This window comes from Chaetodon trifascialis, chromosome 21, assembly GCF_039877785.1.
Source record: "Chaetodon trifascialis isolate fChaTrf1 chromosome 21, fChaTrf1.hap1, whole genome shotgun sequence".
Taxonomy (NCBI): domain Eukaryota; kingdom Metazoa; phylum Chordata; class Actinopteri; order Chaetodontiformes; family Chaetodontidae; genus Chaetodon; species Chaetodon trifascialis.
The window spans coordinates 5,573,893-5,586,642 of NC_092076.1; the positions used below are offsets into that span (position 1 = coordinate 5,573,893).

The window sequence follows — 12,750 nt, forward strand, 5'->3', positions numbered from 1 at the left end:
CATCGTGTTCATTCATCCAAATCTCTCACGATCATTTTCCAGTTGGAAAGTCAGCTTCTGTTACATAAACACGACGTTCAGACGTTTCTGCAGTGCATAGCCGTTTATTGATGCTGACGACGTTTGAGCATGGACGAAGCTGCACAACAACCACAGCGGCAAAGGCAGCTTTTGCATGAAGACGCCCCAACGAATGAGAATGTGTTGCCTTCCAGAAGTCACCAGCTCAACTGAAGAAAAAAAAAACGTATTTCCATAGTTCACTTTACAGACAACAGATCGCAAAAAGAAAGGCGTGTCAGAGTTTGGACCGCGAGTTCGGTGTCAACATTTGGTCCTCATTCAGCAGATTTAAGGGCTGTGAGCTCATGTTAACACCACTTCAAAAAGGATCATACCACTGTTTTTACAAGTAATACCCCTTTAACAACCAAACATGTATTTATATTACAGCTAACCTTTCTGCAAACTCTGCTGCTCTGTATTTCCTCCTCTTCACTGCTTTCCATGTTGACGTTAAAAACGTTACAGTGCAGACTTTGGTTGACTAGACTTTACAGAAACGAATGGAAAGCAGTGAGCGTAGCAGGTGAAATGCATCCAAAGGTCCAAAACACAACAGCATGATTTGTAAAAAAGATATCTGTGATTTAGACAGGATTTCTAAGGAAGGGGCTAACACAGGCCAAACTATTGGTACGGTCCTTTTAATACAGTATGTGCAGTGGAAATTAGAGCCAGACTGATGCTGCATGTTTGAGGCCCAAACAGCATTTCAGGCTTTAAAAAAAATATCTGTAAGTCAATTAACATTTTGTCCATTTTGGTGGATGACACAGTTTCTAAATGCCCTCAAACAAACCTTTGACTTTCTGCTAATAGCCTGATATCATTCTGTATGAGATAACACTCCTCTCATGTATAAGTTGGGCTCTAGTTGCCAGACGGTGTGAGATTTAGCTGGAGCGACTGATGTTCGACTACAAAGAGGCCACAGACGAGCGAGTTGTACGTTCACTCTGCCTTCACTGCACATGCTCACGTCTAACACTGGCTGATGCACGACTCTGCCTGGCAGTTAGCATGTGACTCGACGCTCCCGTGCAGTACAGACAGAGCCACCTGACGTTTCACCCAGCACCTCTCAAACTCGACCCACGCGCCGTGCCCGAACACGAAGCAGCTGAGGGCTCTGTGCACGGAGCAAAACATGGCTGACGGGGAGACGTTTGAGACGATGCGTTATTTTTTTTAAAAAAACAGGCTGTAGTACAAAGAGGGTACAAGAGTGACAACAATTCCATAGGAATTTAAGATGATTTTAACACATCTGTCCACCTTTCGTCCATCTGTACAGACTTCACCTCCCAGCACCTCCAACAGGGTGAGGGGATGCAGGGTCGCCCATTTTCAATGAGATTCATGATTTCTTTATATTAAAAAACAAAAATTCCAGAACATGCAGGTGGGAGTGGGGAACCTGCAGCTCTGGGAGCTGACGGAGGCAGACGATGGTTTAGTTCTTAGATGCTTGCGTGGATTCGAGAAACTCCTTCGCTGCGGACGACAGGTTCTGCACCAGCTGTCTGACCACGCCCTCCTGCTCCCTGGCCCAGGATAGGCTGTCGTCCACGGCGACGTTGACCGGCACGCACACGGCTTCCTTCTGCAGGTCGGTCAGGCGGCAGGCGGCGGCGACTCCGGCCAATCCCAGCAGCAGCAGGACGAGGAGCTTGAACATCAGGCCAATGAGAGAACGTCGAGCTTTAGGCGCCGATTCCGCGACGACCTTTTTGTCTGCTGAGATGAAGCAAGAGGAAATGACATCAGAGCGACTCCTGAAACACTGAAAACAAACTTTTAAAGAACTAAACCTGGGTTTTTTCTTCGTACACTGCATCTAATCAACTACACTAATCAAGTACAGAAAAGGGTCCTGAGATGTTTACTGTAAAGAAAATATCTTAAACTGGTAGTTTCACAATCACAGTGTTTTCTCTTATTTATTTTACATTTTTGCTTTATTTTGGTGGAGGTCTTTGACTTTTAGCTTCCTTCCTTCCCTGCACAAATGCTTAATTCATTCAATATTGACTGACAATAATCCATCCATCCATTTTCTATGCCGCTTATCCCTTTTCGGGGTCGCGGGGGCGCCAGAGCCTATCTTGGCTGTCAACGGGCAGGAGGCGGGGTACACCCTGGACCGGTCGCCAGCCAATCGCAGGGCACATACACACAACCATTCACACTCACACTCACACTCACACTCACACTCACACCTAGGGGCAATTTAGAGTCACCAATCAGCCTAATGAGCATGTTTTTGGTCTGTGGGAGGAAGCCGGAGTGCCCGGAGAGAACCCACGGGAAGAACATGCAAACTTCACACAGAAAGGCCCGACCCGGGAATCGAACCTGCGACCTTCTTGCTGTGAGGCACGCACACTAGCTGCTGCACCAACGTGCAGCGACTAACAATAATAATAATAATAATGTCTTTTAATGTAATAAAGCTACTAAATGTTGACTGTGATGGATTGTCTTTCTAAGCTCAGCAGGTTTTCAGTGTATTGTACAATCAGTGGAAGTTTAATTTGGTAGTTTTGTAAAAAGAAAAAAAAAGGTGAACTATCCCTTTAAGAGGCCTTTCGTCCCACCTGCTGCCTGTCCGTTCTTTTTCTTCTTCTCCTCGTTCTTCTTCTTCTGTTGTTCCCGTGCAGCCACCGCCGCCATCTGAGCGTTGTACTCTTTCCTCCTTTTCTCCTTTTCCTCCGCCTTCTCCCGCTTGCGAGCCTCCTTCTCTCTGGCCTCCCGCTCCCTCTGCTTCGCCTCCTTCTTCCTCTCCAACTCTGATTGAGGGATGAAGAAGAACATGTTGGAGGAGATGCAGTCAGACTGAACTGGACAGAGGTATATTTGTTAACATTCAGACGTCAGCGTGTCTGTGACGGCGCTCCCTGCAGAGACAGTATCAGAGACGCTGGGACGGTGTTTTACGTCTCAAGCTTCACAGTGAATGAATAAAACCTGCCTCTGTCTGTCTGCAGGACACTGGCAGACCGGGATTGGACGACGTCCAGATGCCCCAATGTGTAGTCTCCAAGCTGAACTGCAGCGGTGGAGAGTAACTAAATACATTAACTCAAACACTGTACCTAAGACCAATTCTGAGGTATTTTACTTGAGTATTTCTACTCCACTACACTTCAGTAGATTTTGCTGGTGATCACTTGGAAGGATTTTGAATGCAGGACTTCAGCAGAGGACCTGGTTATTACTGACAGGCACTGTATTACACACTTTGATCCACAGGGCAAGTATGATGTGATACCTGAGTTTCAGCTTTTCTTTGATTTAAATCAGGGTAAAAAAGCAAGACTCTGAGCAGACATTCGATTCCAGCTTTCACTCAGTGACAGCCTTCTACACTCAGTGCCACACACACATTTTGGTCAGCACTATACCAAAAAGTACTGAGGTTTGATATCCAGCCCATTGATCAACATGCAGTGGATCAATAATCACTAAAAGAAATGATTCTGAAGCTCATATAAAAAGATGTCCTGACTCCCACCTTTCTCCCTCATGAGCCGTTTCTCTCGTGCACGATCGACCTCGTCCTGCATCGCCCTCATGTGCTGCAGAACCTGGAAGAAAATGACCTTCAGCTGTCGACACTGTAGACTGCGTTATTGATCTGCTCTCACTCATTCCTCCCTCCCTCTCTCACCTTGGAGGCACACTGTTTGCACTGCTTCTCATCCAGGCAGTCTCCTGCTGCCTTGGCCAGGCCGGCCTCCAGCGGGTTATCCTTCAGATCCAACCACTTCAGACTCTGAGCGCAAAGACACAAAGACTGAATTAAAAAAAATGCTGTCAGAGATCAAAACAAGGCCAGCGAGGCCACCTCACACATGAGATGAGAAAGGATATGATGTTTAACTACACTGAGTCTGCACTGATGTCGATGTCTTACAACTCACACAAGTGCAGAGTACTAAAATACATCAATGAAGGCTAGCACGAGTACAAAACTACAGCTAAATATAAAGCTGCCAGTTAGCTTAGCTTAGCATAAAGACTGTAAATAGTCAGCCAAGCTCTACAAATGTTCCAAAAAACCTCTAAAGCTCACAAATTAACAGTTTGTTTTTCATAAAGAATGATGAACAATGAGATATAGTTTTATTTATAAGTGAGCTTTATAGGTGCTGGTCGGCTAATGTTTTAGCTTCCATCTTTATGCTAAGCTAAGCTAAGCTAAGCTAAGGTATCTGGCTGCTGGTTTAAGAGTGGCAACAATCTCCTCATCTAACTCTCAGCAAGAAAGAGAGTAAGTGCACTGAGATGTCAATCAGTGTCTTTAACAAAACAATAGGCTTGTGCACTTCAGATCACAGGTGACCAAAAACTCAGCACCAAATAGACAACAGGCATCGTCAGTCTTGACATTACACACATTGACGCTGCAGCTGTATGTGAGTAGAAGAAGAAAATACAAACATAGCATGGCACCAACCCTGAGCTGCGAGAAGCTGACAGGCAGGACGTTCAGCTTGTTGTTGTACAGGTCCAGATGTTGAAGGTTGGTCAGGTTCCCCAGGTCATCCGGCAGAGAGGTCAGCTGGTTTTTACTCAGATCCACCTTCACCAGGTGAGTCAGGTTGCAGAACTCTGGCTGCATGAAAGAAGCCGAGCCAAAGAAAAAACAACTGAGGTCTTAGCGTTCTCAGTTTGTGAAAACTTTGGAAAATCTGTAGGTTAAGTTTAAGGTTAGCAGGCCGAGGGTCAGAGCTAATACCCCTATTAATACAGAATATTTCACCCTCAGTCACTTTTACTTATACAACACCCTCCATGCTCAGACTCTTGATTCAGACAAAGAAAACCTCACAAAAGAACCCTTTAACAGGGGAAAGTAAGAGAAACATCAGAGGAGCAGCAGAGGAGGGGTCTCACTTCAAAGATGCATAAAATGGCCTTAAATTCAATTAATCTTTGCTTCATTTAAGCTAAAACCTCTTGATTTAGTGTTCTAAATGAAGAGTCTTTAACAGCCTGTGCATTTTTGACTAAATTCCTCAAAATGAAAAACATGAGGAAGACCAAAACTTCAACTTAAAGCAGCCTCTGTCTCAACATCTTATTTTTCACAGTGCGGGTACATTAAGAGGTTGACAGGCTTTGCCATGAAGCAACAGGAAGTATACCTTTATTTGTAAAACCGATTACAATTTAAAGATCTTAAAAAAAAAACCTTACTTACTGGTGTGATAAAACGTGATAAAAAGCCTTACGTCTTTAGGTTATGTAATTTAAATGATTGACTTATCAAGCACATTGAAGGTAGCCTGTGGTCTGAGGGGTCCCGTGTCAATATGAGGGGCTATGAAACACCTTAAAAAGACAAGAATTGGCGTCAGATTTTTCTTTAATGATGTTATCTGGACACTTTGGTCTCTTCAGGCCTCTAAAAGCCCTTCAAACTAAACACTCAGAGGTAAATCTCTCCATGGCTGAACTGCTCACATCCACAGTGAGGCCATAATGAGCGGTGAGGGGTCACACGCACACACTGCTTCAGTTTAAGGGGCTCAGATGTCAGTGGTGTGTTTCAGTGCAGAGTGACTGTTTGTACTCACAGGCAGGGAGGTGATGTTGTTGCAAGACAAGTCCAGAACAGTTGCTTTGGTGAATGAAGCCTGTGAATGACAGCATGGCTCAGTTTAGTATCAGCTCAGTTAATAAGCATTTTAACAAAGAAACCAACCGCAGCCTTATGCCCAGAGTTACAGTACGTTCATATAAAGCACATATGGTGTCCTGAAGGTTTAATTCCACAAACAGAGGCGGTGAGTAACTTACCAGCTCTCTGACGGGCACCTCGGTGAGGTTACACAGGCTCAGGTCCATTTCATTACCGCTGATTTTATCTTTCAGGTTCAACACTTTGCTGTTTTTGCTCATTCTGGAGTCTGAGAGAAAACACACTGCGGAGTTAATGTTGACATAAAGCACAGGAGCGAATTCTGAAGCAGTTTTAACAGTTTGAAATCAGAGAGTTTGGACTAGCAAAGACCAGGAAACCCCTCTAACGTTCACGTTTTCCGAGAACCGCTCACCTGTTAGGGAAGCTGCGACAAAACTGTGTTCAAGAGTGACCAACGAAGGAATGAAAATAAGCGGTCCAACTTCTAAATGTGAGGAAAGTTAGTGGAAAAGCTGTGAGACGGTTGTAAGTCGTGTTTCTGGCAGCACTGACTGCCTCAATGAAAATCCACGTCACTGATTGAACGACAGCGCGCTGAGGTAGGAGCGAACAGCGCCACCTGCAGCACGGGAGGGCACAGCGCACGGAAAGGGTACTGCAATCACAATGCATGTAACGGAGCTGTTAGACTAAATGAGGGCAGGATGGCCCACACTTCTCCAGCGCTACTTCTCCAGCACTCTCCATGTTTTGCCCATCATCAGTGTCAACACATACTTTAATTGTGCATTGGTCTGTTCTGTCCATATGACATCTATTGTCTGTCTGTCTTGGAAGATGGATCCCTGTTGCTCTTCTTGAGATTTCTTCCACTTTGTTTCTCCATGAAAGTTTTAATTGGAGGTGTTTTTCGTTGTCTGAATTGAGGTTTTGCCTGTGAGGCAAATTTGTGATTTGTTGTATTGGGTTAAAAAACAAGTCCATGGACACTGGAGGAGCCACAGTTCATTCTATGTGCTTCATCACTTCAAAACCACAAAAAGCCATACAAGCATTATGGCTCAGCTGCATATTCTCCACTGAGGATTTGTTTAATGGGGCTCTAATCAGTATTGATATATTAACAATGGATCTTGAGAACTCTTATGAAAGTGGTCGTTCTTAGTGATGAACTCACAGAGAACCGACTCTGCAGCTCTCCTCAGGAACACTTAATGTTCGATCTGCTCATTATTTTAGTTTACCATTCTGGTTCACTCTCACACACACATAAATATGCAAACTGAGAGAATAGATTTTATTCTTATTGTTTATTTCTGCATTAGAAAGACTGGTACATCTCTTCAGAGCCAGTTTAGAAAACAGATATCTGGTCATTTGATTGTAAATACATAAAACAGAGTGATGCAGATAGAGATGTGAACACCACAGAAAGCCAACATGATGCAGCTGAATACATAGAAAAACACATTTTATATCTTCAGAATAGAATAGATGTGTTGTTAAAGGGGCACTGGACCAATTTTACACATCAAAATCAATTTACTTCTCACAGGAAGTGGTCCTCTACGCAGCCTGTTTGAACAGCTGTACGCTGACTTCTGAGAAGTCAGAGAACATTATTCAAGTGGCATCATCGGGGTTGGACACTACAAATTCTTGATAGAAAGCCTGAAGGGTGGTTGATGCATACTGTGAAAAAAAGAATAAAAGTCAGAATATCTCGGCCTCTGCTGCATTGATTTTGATAAATCCTTTTTAGCCATGTTTGCACCTTTGCACATTATTATCATGAATGTGCTTCTACTTGGTTGCATGCTTCATTTTTTAAATATTTTATATCTAAAATTTTACATGTTTGAATATGTTTTTGGGTGTATCATAAGGTTTGCCCATATCAGAATCAGAATCTGCAGTATTGTAATATTGCATAGTACATATATTTTCATGTAGGACAACATGTAATTGTGCAAACACCTGCGTGCTTAATGTTTTCAAAATGTCTCTATTGGTGGATTATGCTTGAATGTGTCCTTCTCCACTCTTTAAATTGCATGCTCTGTTTTGTTTTTGCTTGGATGGATTTATGAAGCCCTTTTGACACCTTTCCAGGGACTACAGATGAAAAATAGCATCTTGGGTAATTCTGGTATTTTTTACCATGCATTTTATTGATTTTTACTGTCCTTTCTTATATAAACTAAATTAATCTACTATACAACATGTGAACCACTATGTGAAACATGCCATTGGAAGATATGTGTAGTGAAGGATTAAATACCACTTGAACAGCCAAGTTTCATCCTCAGCTTTGCTAAAGAAGCATCAGAAGATCTGAAAAAGAAACTGATTTTTAAGAGCCGGTATCGAGGCCACTGAGGCCTTGAGGTGTGTGGTTAGTAACACAAGTTAGTGACATCAAACACATTACCTGCAGGGTCATGGGACTGCATTTACAACTTCTGATGTTTACAGCTTCTGGGAGCTATGACTCCATCGTACAGTATGTTTCATTCTTTAGCACTGTTATTAGTCTTCTATTCGCCAACTCCAAAACAGAGAGCTTAGGAACAGACTGGCACCTACGATATACACAATGAAGAAGACTGTGTTGATCATTTTAGCCACTCTGGTCCAGTAGCCAGGCTTTCCGTCTTCCTTAGAAGTAGGCGTTTTTACCATGTTCCTCGGTTCATCTGAGAGCTTTCCAGAGGTGTTGGACTCCTCTGTCAGTTGGCTGCTGCTACCCTGAAAACATGGTTCAATACAATGTGGTTATAACATGATTTTAATGAAGACATCCAGATGAAACATCCACAACTTTTTTCTTGAACCAATCATCTCCAACACAGTAATTATCAGTCATTGTAACATCCACCATGCCTGCTCATTTGTGATGTACATGGTAACCTGTGTACCATTTGGATGGAAACCTGAATAAGGTGTGGATGCCTTTTCTACCTCCTGCTGTGCATGGAAGGAGCAGTTAATTTCGAGTTATTTTAAAATAATCCTTACCTCTCTGGCCACTGGCAGCAGTTCAGATGATGTTTCGCCAGGAGACAGATCACAGGGACAGGGGCAGTGAATCCGTTTATTAATGTCTGAAAAGAGGCATTAGACACAAAACATATCTTTTGAGATCATAATATATATACAAACATCTGTATTTGTTGTCATGAATCTCACCTCTAAACCAGTTATGAGTGCTGACTTTGTCTTGTTTGTCCCCACAGTCCCCGTAGTCCTCACTCAGGCTGTGGTTTTTATCTTCCTTGTTGTCTTGGGGTGCAGAGTCTTTGTCGATCAGATACATCACCAAAATCGTCTCCAGGAGGCTCAGCAACATCATGCCAAAAATCCCAACACAGTAGAGCGCTAAAGAGGGGTGGCAGCTTCATTAATACGGACAAATAACCACATGTTCAGTCACTATGTGCTGCTCCTGCTTGCATTAAGAGCACAAAGGCAGAGCTTCTTTACCTACAAGTGGAATCCGATCTGAGGACGCCGGCAGAATTTCATTCAGAATAAGCTGCATCACAGTGACAGCAAGCAGCACAGTGACCTTGAAGCTAAGCTTCTCGCCACCAGTGTCTGAGATCAGGAAGGAGGCCAAGTCCAGACTGAGGAACAATAGGATGGGCAGCATGAAGTTGACGATGTAGAGGACAGACCTCCTCTTCATGATGATCTGTGAAATGATGTTCAAGGGTCAAGTGGTTGACCACGACATTTGACAAAGTCTAACTGCAAGTGTTAGAGGTATGTAGAACTCATGTTGCAACAAGAATCTAATCTTCCCTATCTGGACACACATACAGTGGTGCTCTCAAATCACCTACTTAAGTAAAAGTAGTAATGACAGAAGAAGGATTCTACATTCCGACTTTTGCTCAAGTAAACAAACAGTAGCAGTAAAACACACTCCAGTACCAAAAGTAAAAGTACTCACTGGGAAGAACAGCAGAATCATTGGATACCATGTATAATTCAGATTTAGGAATTCTACAAGCCACCATTCATCCATTCACTCACCCATTCACACACCAGTGGCAAGGTGCCACCTGCTCATTACAAGCAAAAAGCATTCACACCCTAATGACAGAGCACTTTGGGGTTCAGCATCTTGCCCAAGGATGCTTTGAGATGTCGACTGCAGGAGCCAGGGATTGAACAACCGACCTTCTGATAAGTGGACAACCGCTCTACTTCCTGAACCACAGCTGCCCACGCTCTCCAACCAGTAGATGCAATTAAATCAGCATAAAAAAAAATTGCCTCCCTAAGTTGCTGAGGGGGTTTGCATATCTCCATGACCCTGAGAGTTTGGTTGTCAGGGGTAATAACTCCTGTAGGATCACCTGAGGGAAACAGTAGCACGGTTAGGTTTAGATAAGGGCGCAGTGCTCTTGGGGGAGCACTCCGAGGGGCACGGGCTCTCGGGGGCTCAAAGGATCTTTGATCCTTGGAAAAACTTAAAAGACTTAGGGTTAGGGTTAGGGTTAGGGTTAGGGGGGTCTGACTAAGAGCATTTTAAACACCTTTGAGAATCAGTGACTTTGAGACTTTGACCTCACCTGGAACAGGACATGCATGAAGATGTCCTGCTCCAGGTGCCAGTCCTGTCGGGAGAGCTGAATCTAAAGGTGTGACATGCTAAGAAGGGAGCTGGAGTTGGTGGAGGTGGTGGTGGAGTGGTACCAATGTGATATGGTTGGTACAACCCTCAAACCCTGACTGTTGTTGAATTTGGAGTGTCCAACCACAAAGCTATGACCTTGAGCTTGTCGTCACAGAATACAGCCCCTCATGGAAGTGTTTCACAAAAGAACTTTTTCTTACTTCAAACACACAGAGGATGTTTGCTTCCCACTTCTTCGTGTCTCCAGAAATATGTCTGTATCCAGAAATACTTACAGTGCAAACCATCATGCTCTGAAGGATGCCAAAGTTGTTGACAGTTGTGGTGGAAACTATCATGTCGTCGAACAGCCACTCAGACTGGGTCTGCATCATCGATCGAGACCACGCGGCGGTCCTTGAAGAGTTACTGAACTGAACAAACTGTATTTCGTTCACTGCAGTGTGAGATAAAAATAAAAGTGTGAGGTTTCCTCGCTGGTTAACAAAAAGAAATGTAGAAGTCATGAAAGAACACATAAGGCACTTATAGGAACTTTAAAACACAACAGGTAGGTGCTCACTGGAGTGTACGACAGACTTGAACGAGAGGTTGCAGCTCTGAACGTCAAAGGGAAATTTGTAAACTTGCATCCGACAGGTGCTGATCACCACCATGTCATTCCTAAGTAAGATTTTACTGTTGCTGTAAGCGATGAGATGAAGAGTCTTAGGGGCCTTATCCTTCTCTGTCCTGTGGGAGAACACACACACATACACACACGTGTTTAATTTCACATAATGCATAATCTATTATACTATATAACACAACACTGAAAGCATGCAATTAACTACAACACAAACATATAACTGCAATATCCCTGGTCAAAAGATGGCTTGTGACATTTGTTGTAAGTCAAAACGGACAAAGCCTTGATGTCTCAACATCTGCTTGTTCCACGTCATGTCCATGTAACACGATGGACTGCATTTGAATAGCGCTTTTGTCCAAAGGGCTTCACAACTGCCTTTCCACCCATTCAGTCATTCACTCACACACTGATGTCAAGGCAGCAACAGCAATTAGGGGTTGAGGGTCTGGCTCAAGCAAGGCCGGGATTGAGTAGCCAACCCTTGAATCAGAGGATGACCAACTCTGATATGTTGTGTGTACAAAATTAATTACAATTAATAATGATTTGTTGACTGTTTAAAGCCACCACCACTAGAATTTGGTTTTGAACTGCATGCACATACATTCAAACTTACATCTCTTCAATTGTAAGATCTGGGTTCCACAACGCATCAGTAGGAAGAGTAATGTTTTGAATACCACAGAATTGATCCGGATCCCAAGAAATGTAATAATCACGCCAAAACTACAGAGGAAAGGAAGGAAAAAAATGCATTTAAACAATAGAATTTTCAGTGTCCCAGAAGAGTGAGTGGTTGCGATTCTTTGAATCAAAAATCTTTTTTCCTCAGAGAAAACTCACCATATCGATCCAAACGTACGAAACAAATTTTTGTTCCTTCTCTTTCTACGGACAGAGAAATGTGTGTGAAAATATTTCAAAATTCAGTGTTAAAACATGTCACAAGTTTGCTAAAATCAGAGTTCATATGAACACCAGGTTATGACTAAACAAACAGCATTTGTGTAAATAAGTGTTACATCTAAAGCTGAAAGCACCCACAGAGCACAGTGCAAATAGTATTAATAATGCTTAAATGGCCACATGGGGGTGCTGTAAACACCAAAAACTAATCATTTACATCCAAGTTTCCATCAGGGGAAATGGCATTTTGTGATAGTCACACCACAGACAAACACAGAAATGAAGAAGAAACAATTTTAATTCATAATTATTAACGACCACTTACCACATCTAGAATGGCGTAGATGAGTACGTCCAGGATTACCTCTGTGTGATTATTGTAGTGAGTAACAGGCCGAGTCATGGAGAACAGCTTATTATCATTTATCTTCAAGTGCTTTAAAAGATCCCGATAACTGCAATTACTGTTGGAGATTTCCCCGTCTGCAGCAAGAACATCAAGACACATTATCTACGAGAGCGTTTACGCTCAGAAGGAAAGAAATGGGGACATGTGGTGCAGATTATTATGCTCTTAATTTTGCCTCTAAATTAGATTTTCAGTGCACTTCTATTTGAATTAAGCTCCCTCAGCTACTCGTATCTTAGTTGAAATAATTTCATGTGTCCACTGCTTCTGAATTCATCCTAGCGCTAATTATCTAATGTTGCTGCTACCATGCCAAACTATGATGTTGAACACAGTAGATATTGGCTGTTAGCATCGCCACTTTCATATCAGCAGACTCTTTGTCTTGTTTTTTAACATTAATAATAGATTAAAGTAATTCATATCAATCCATCTCAGAAACATCT

General features: G+C 42.9%; 2 protein-coding genes across 3 annotated transcripts; both read right to left on the reverse strand.

Annotated features, from left to right (window-relative positions):
* Positions 1–12: 12 nt before the first annotated feature.
* On the reverse strand, positions 13–6,294 carry lrrc59 (leucine rich repeat containing 59). Of its 2 annotated transcripts, none has more exons than XM_070989930.1 (8): positions 6,126–6,294; positions 5,869–5,978; positions 5,646–5,705; positions 4,523–4,681; positions 3,734–3,838; positions 3,578–3,650; positions 2,661–2,852; positions 13–1,800 (listed from the first exon to the last, which is right to left on the reverse strand). In XM_070989930.1, the coding sequence occupies exons 2-8, from the start codon at positions 5,968–5,970 to the stop codon at positions 1,517–1,519; spliced, it is 975 nt and encodes a 324-aa protein (XP_070846031.1). In that variant the 5' UTR covers positions 5,971–5,978; positions 6,126–6,294; the 3' UTR covers positions 13–1,516. The 2 variants fall into 2 exon arrangements, with proteins under 2 accessions (XP_070846031.1, XP_070846030.1); XM_070989929.1 differs by having other exon boundaries at positions 62–1,797.
* On the reverse strand, positions 548–12,403 carry LOC139350012 (5-hydroxytryptamine receptor 3A-like). The gene is made up of 9 exons (XM_070991099.1): positions 12,221–12,403; positions 11,833–11,877; positions 11,606–11,715; positions 10,907–11,090; positions 10,634–10,780; positions 9,197–9,407; positions 8,903–9,091; positions 8,732–8,817; positions 548–643 (listed from the first exon to the last, which is right to left on the reverse strand). The coding sequence occupies exons 1-9, from the start codon at positions 12,401–12,403 to the stop codon at positions 548–550; spliced, it is 1,251 nt and encodes a 416-aa protein (XP_070847200.1).
* Between the last annotated feature and the right edge of the window lie 347 nt (positions 12,404–12,750).

Coding starts and splice junctions, on each gene's coding strand:
- lrrc59 (XM_070989930.1), bottom strand. CDS start 5,970: ATGAGCAAAAACAGCAAAGTGTTGAACCTGAAAGATAAAATCAGCGGT. Junction 4,682..5,645: donor ACAACATCACCTCCCTGCCT/GTGAGTACAAAC, acceptor TCTTTCATGCAG/CCAGAGTTCTGCAACCTGAC. Junction 3,839..4,522: donor TCAGCTTCTCGCAGCTCAGG/GTTGGTGCCATG, acceptor CTTTGCGCTCAG/AGTCTGAAGTGGTTGGATCT.
- LOC139350012 (XM_070991099.1), bottom strand. CDS start 12,403: ATGTGTCTTGATGTTCTTGCTGCAGACGGGGAAATCTCCAACAGTAAT. Junction 11,878..12,220: donor TCTACGCCATTCTAGATGTG/GTAAGTGGTCGT, acceptor CTCTGTCCGTAG/AAAGAGAAGGAACAAAAATT. Junction 9,092..9,196: donor AGATCGGATTCCACTTGTAG/GTAAAGAAGCTC, acceptor ACCCCTCTTTAG/CGCTCTACTGTGTTGGGATT.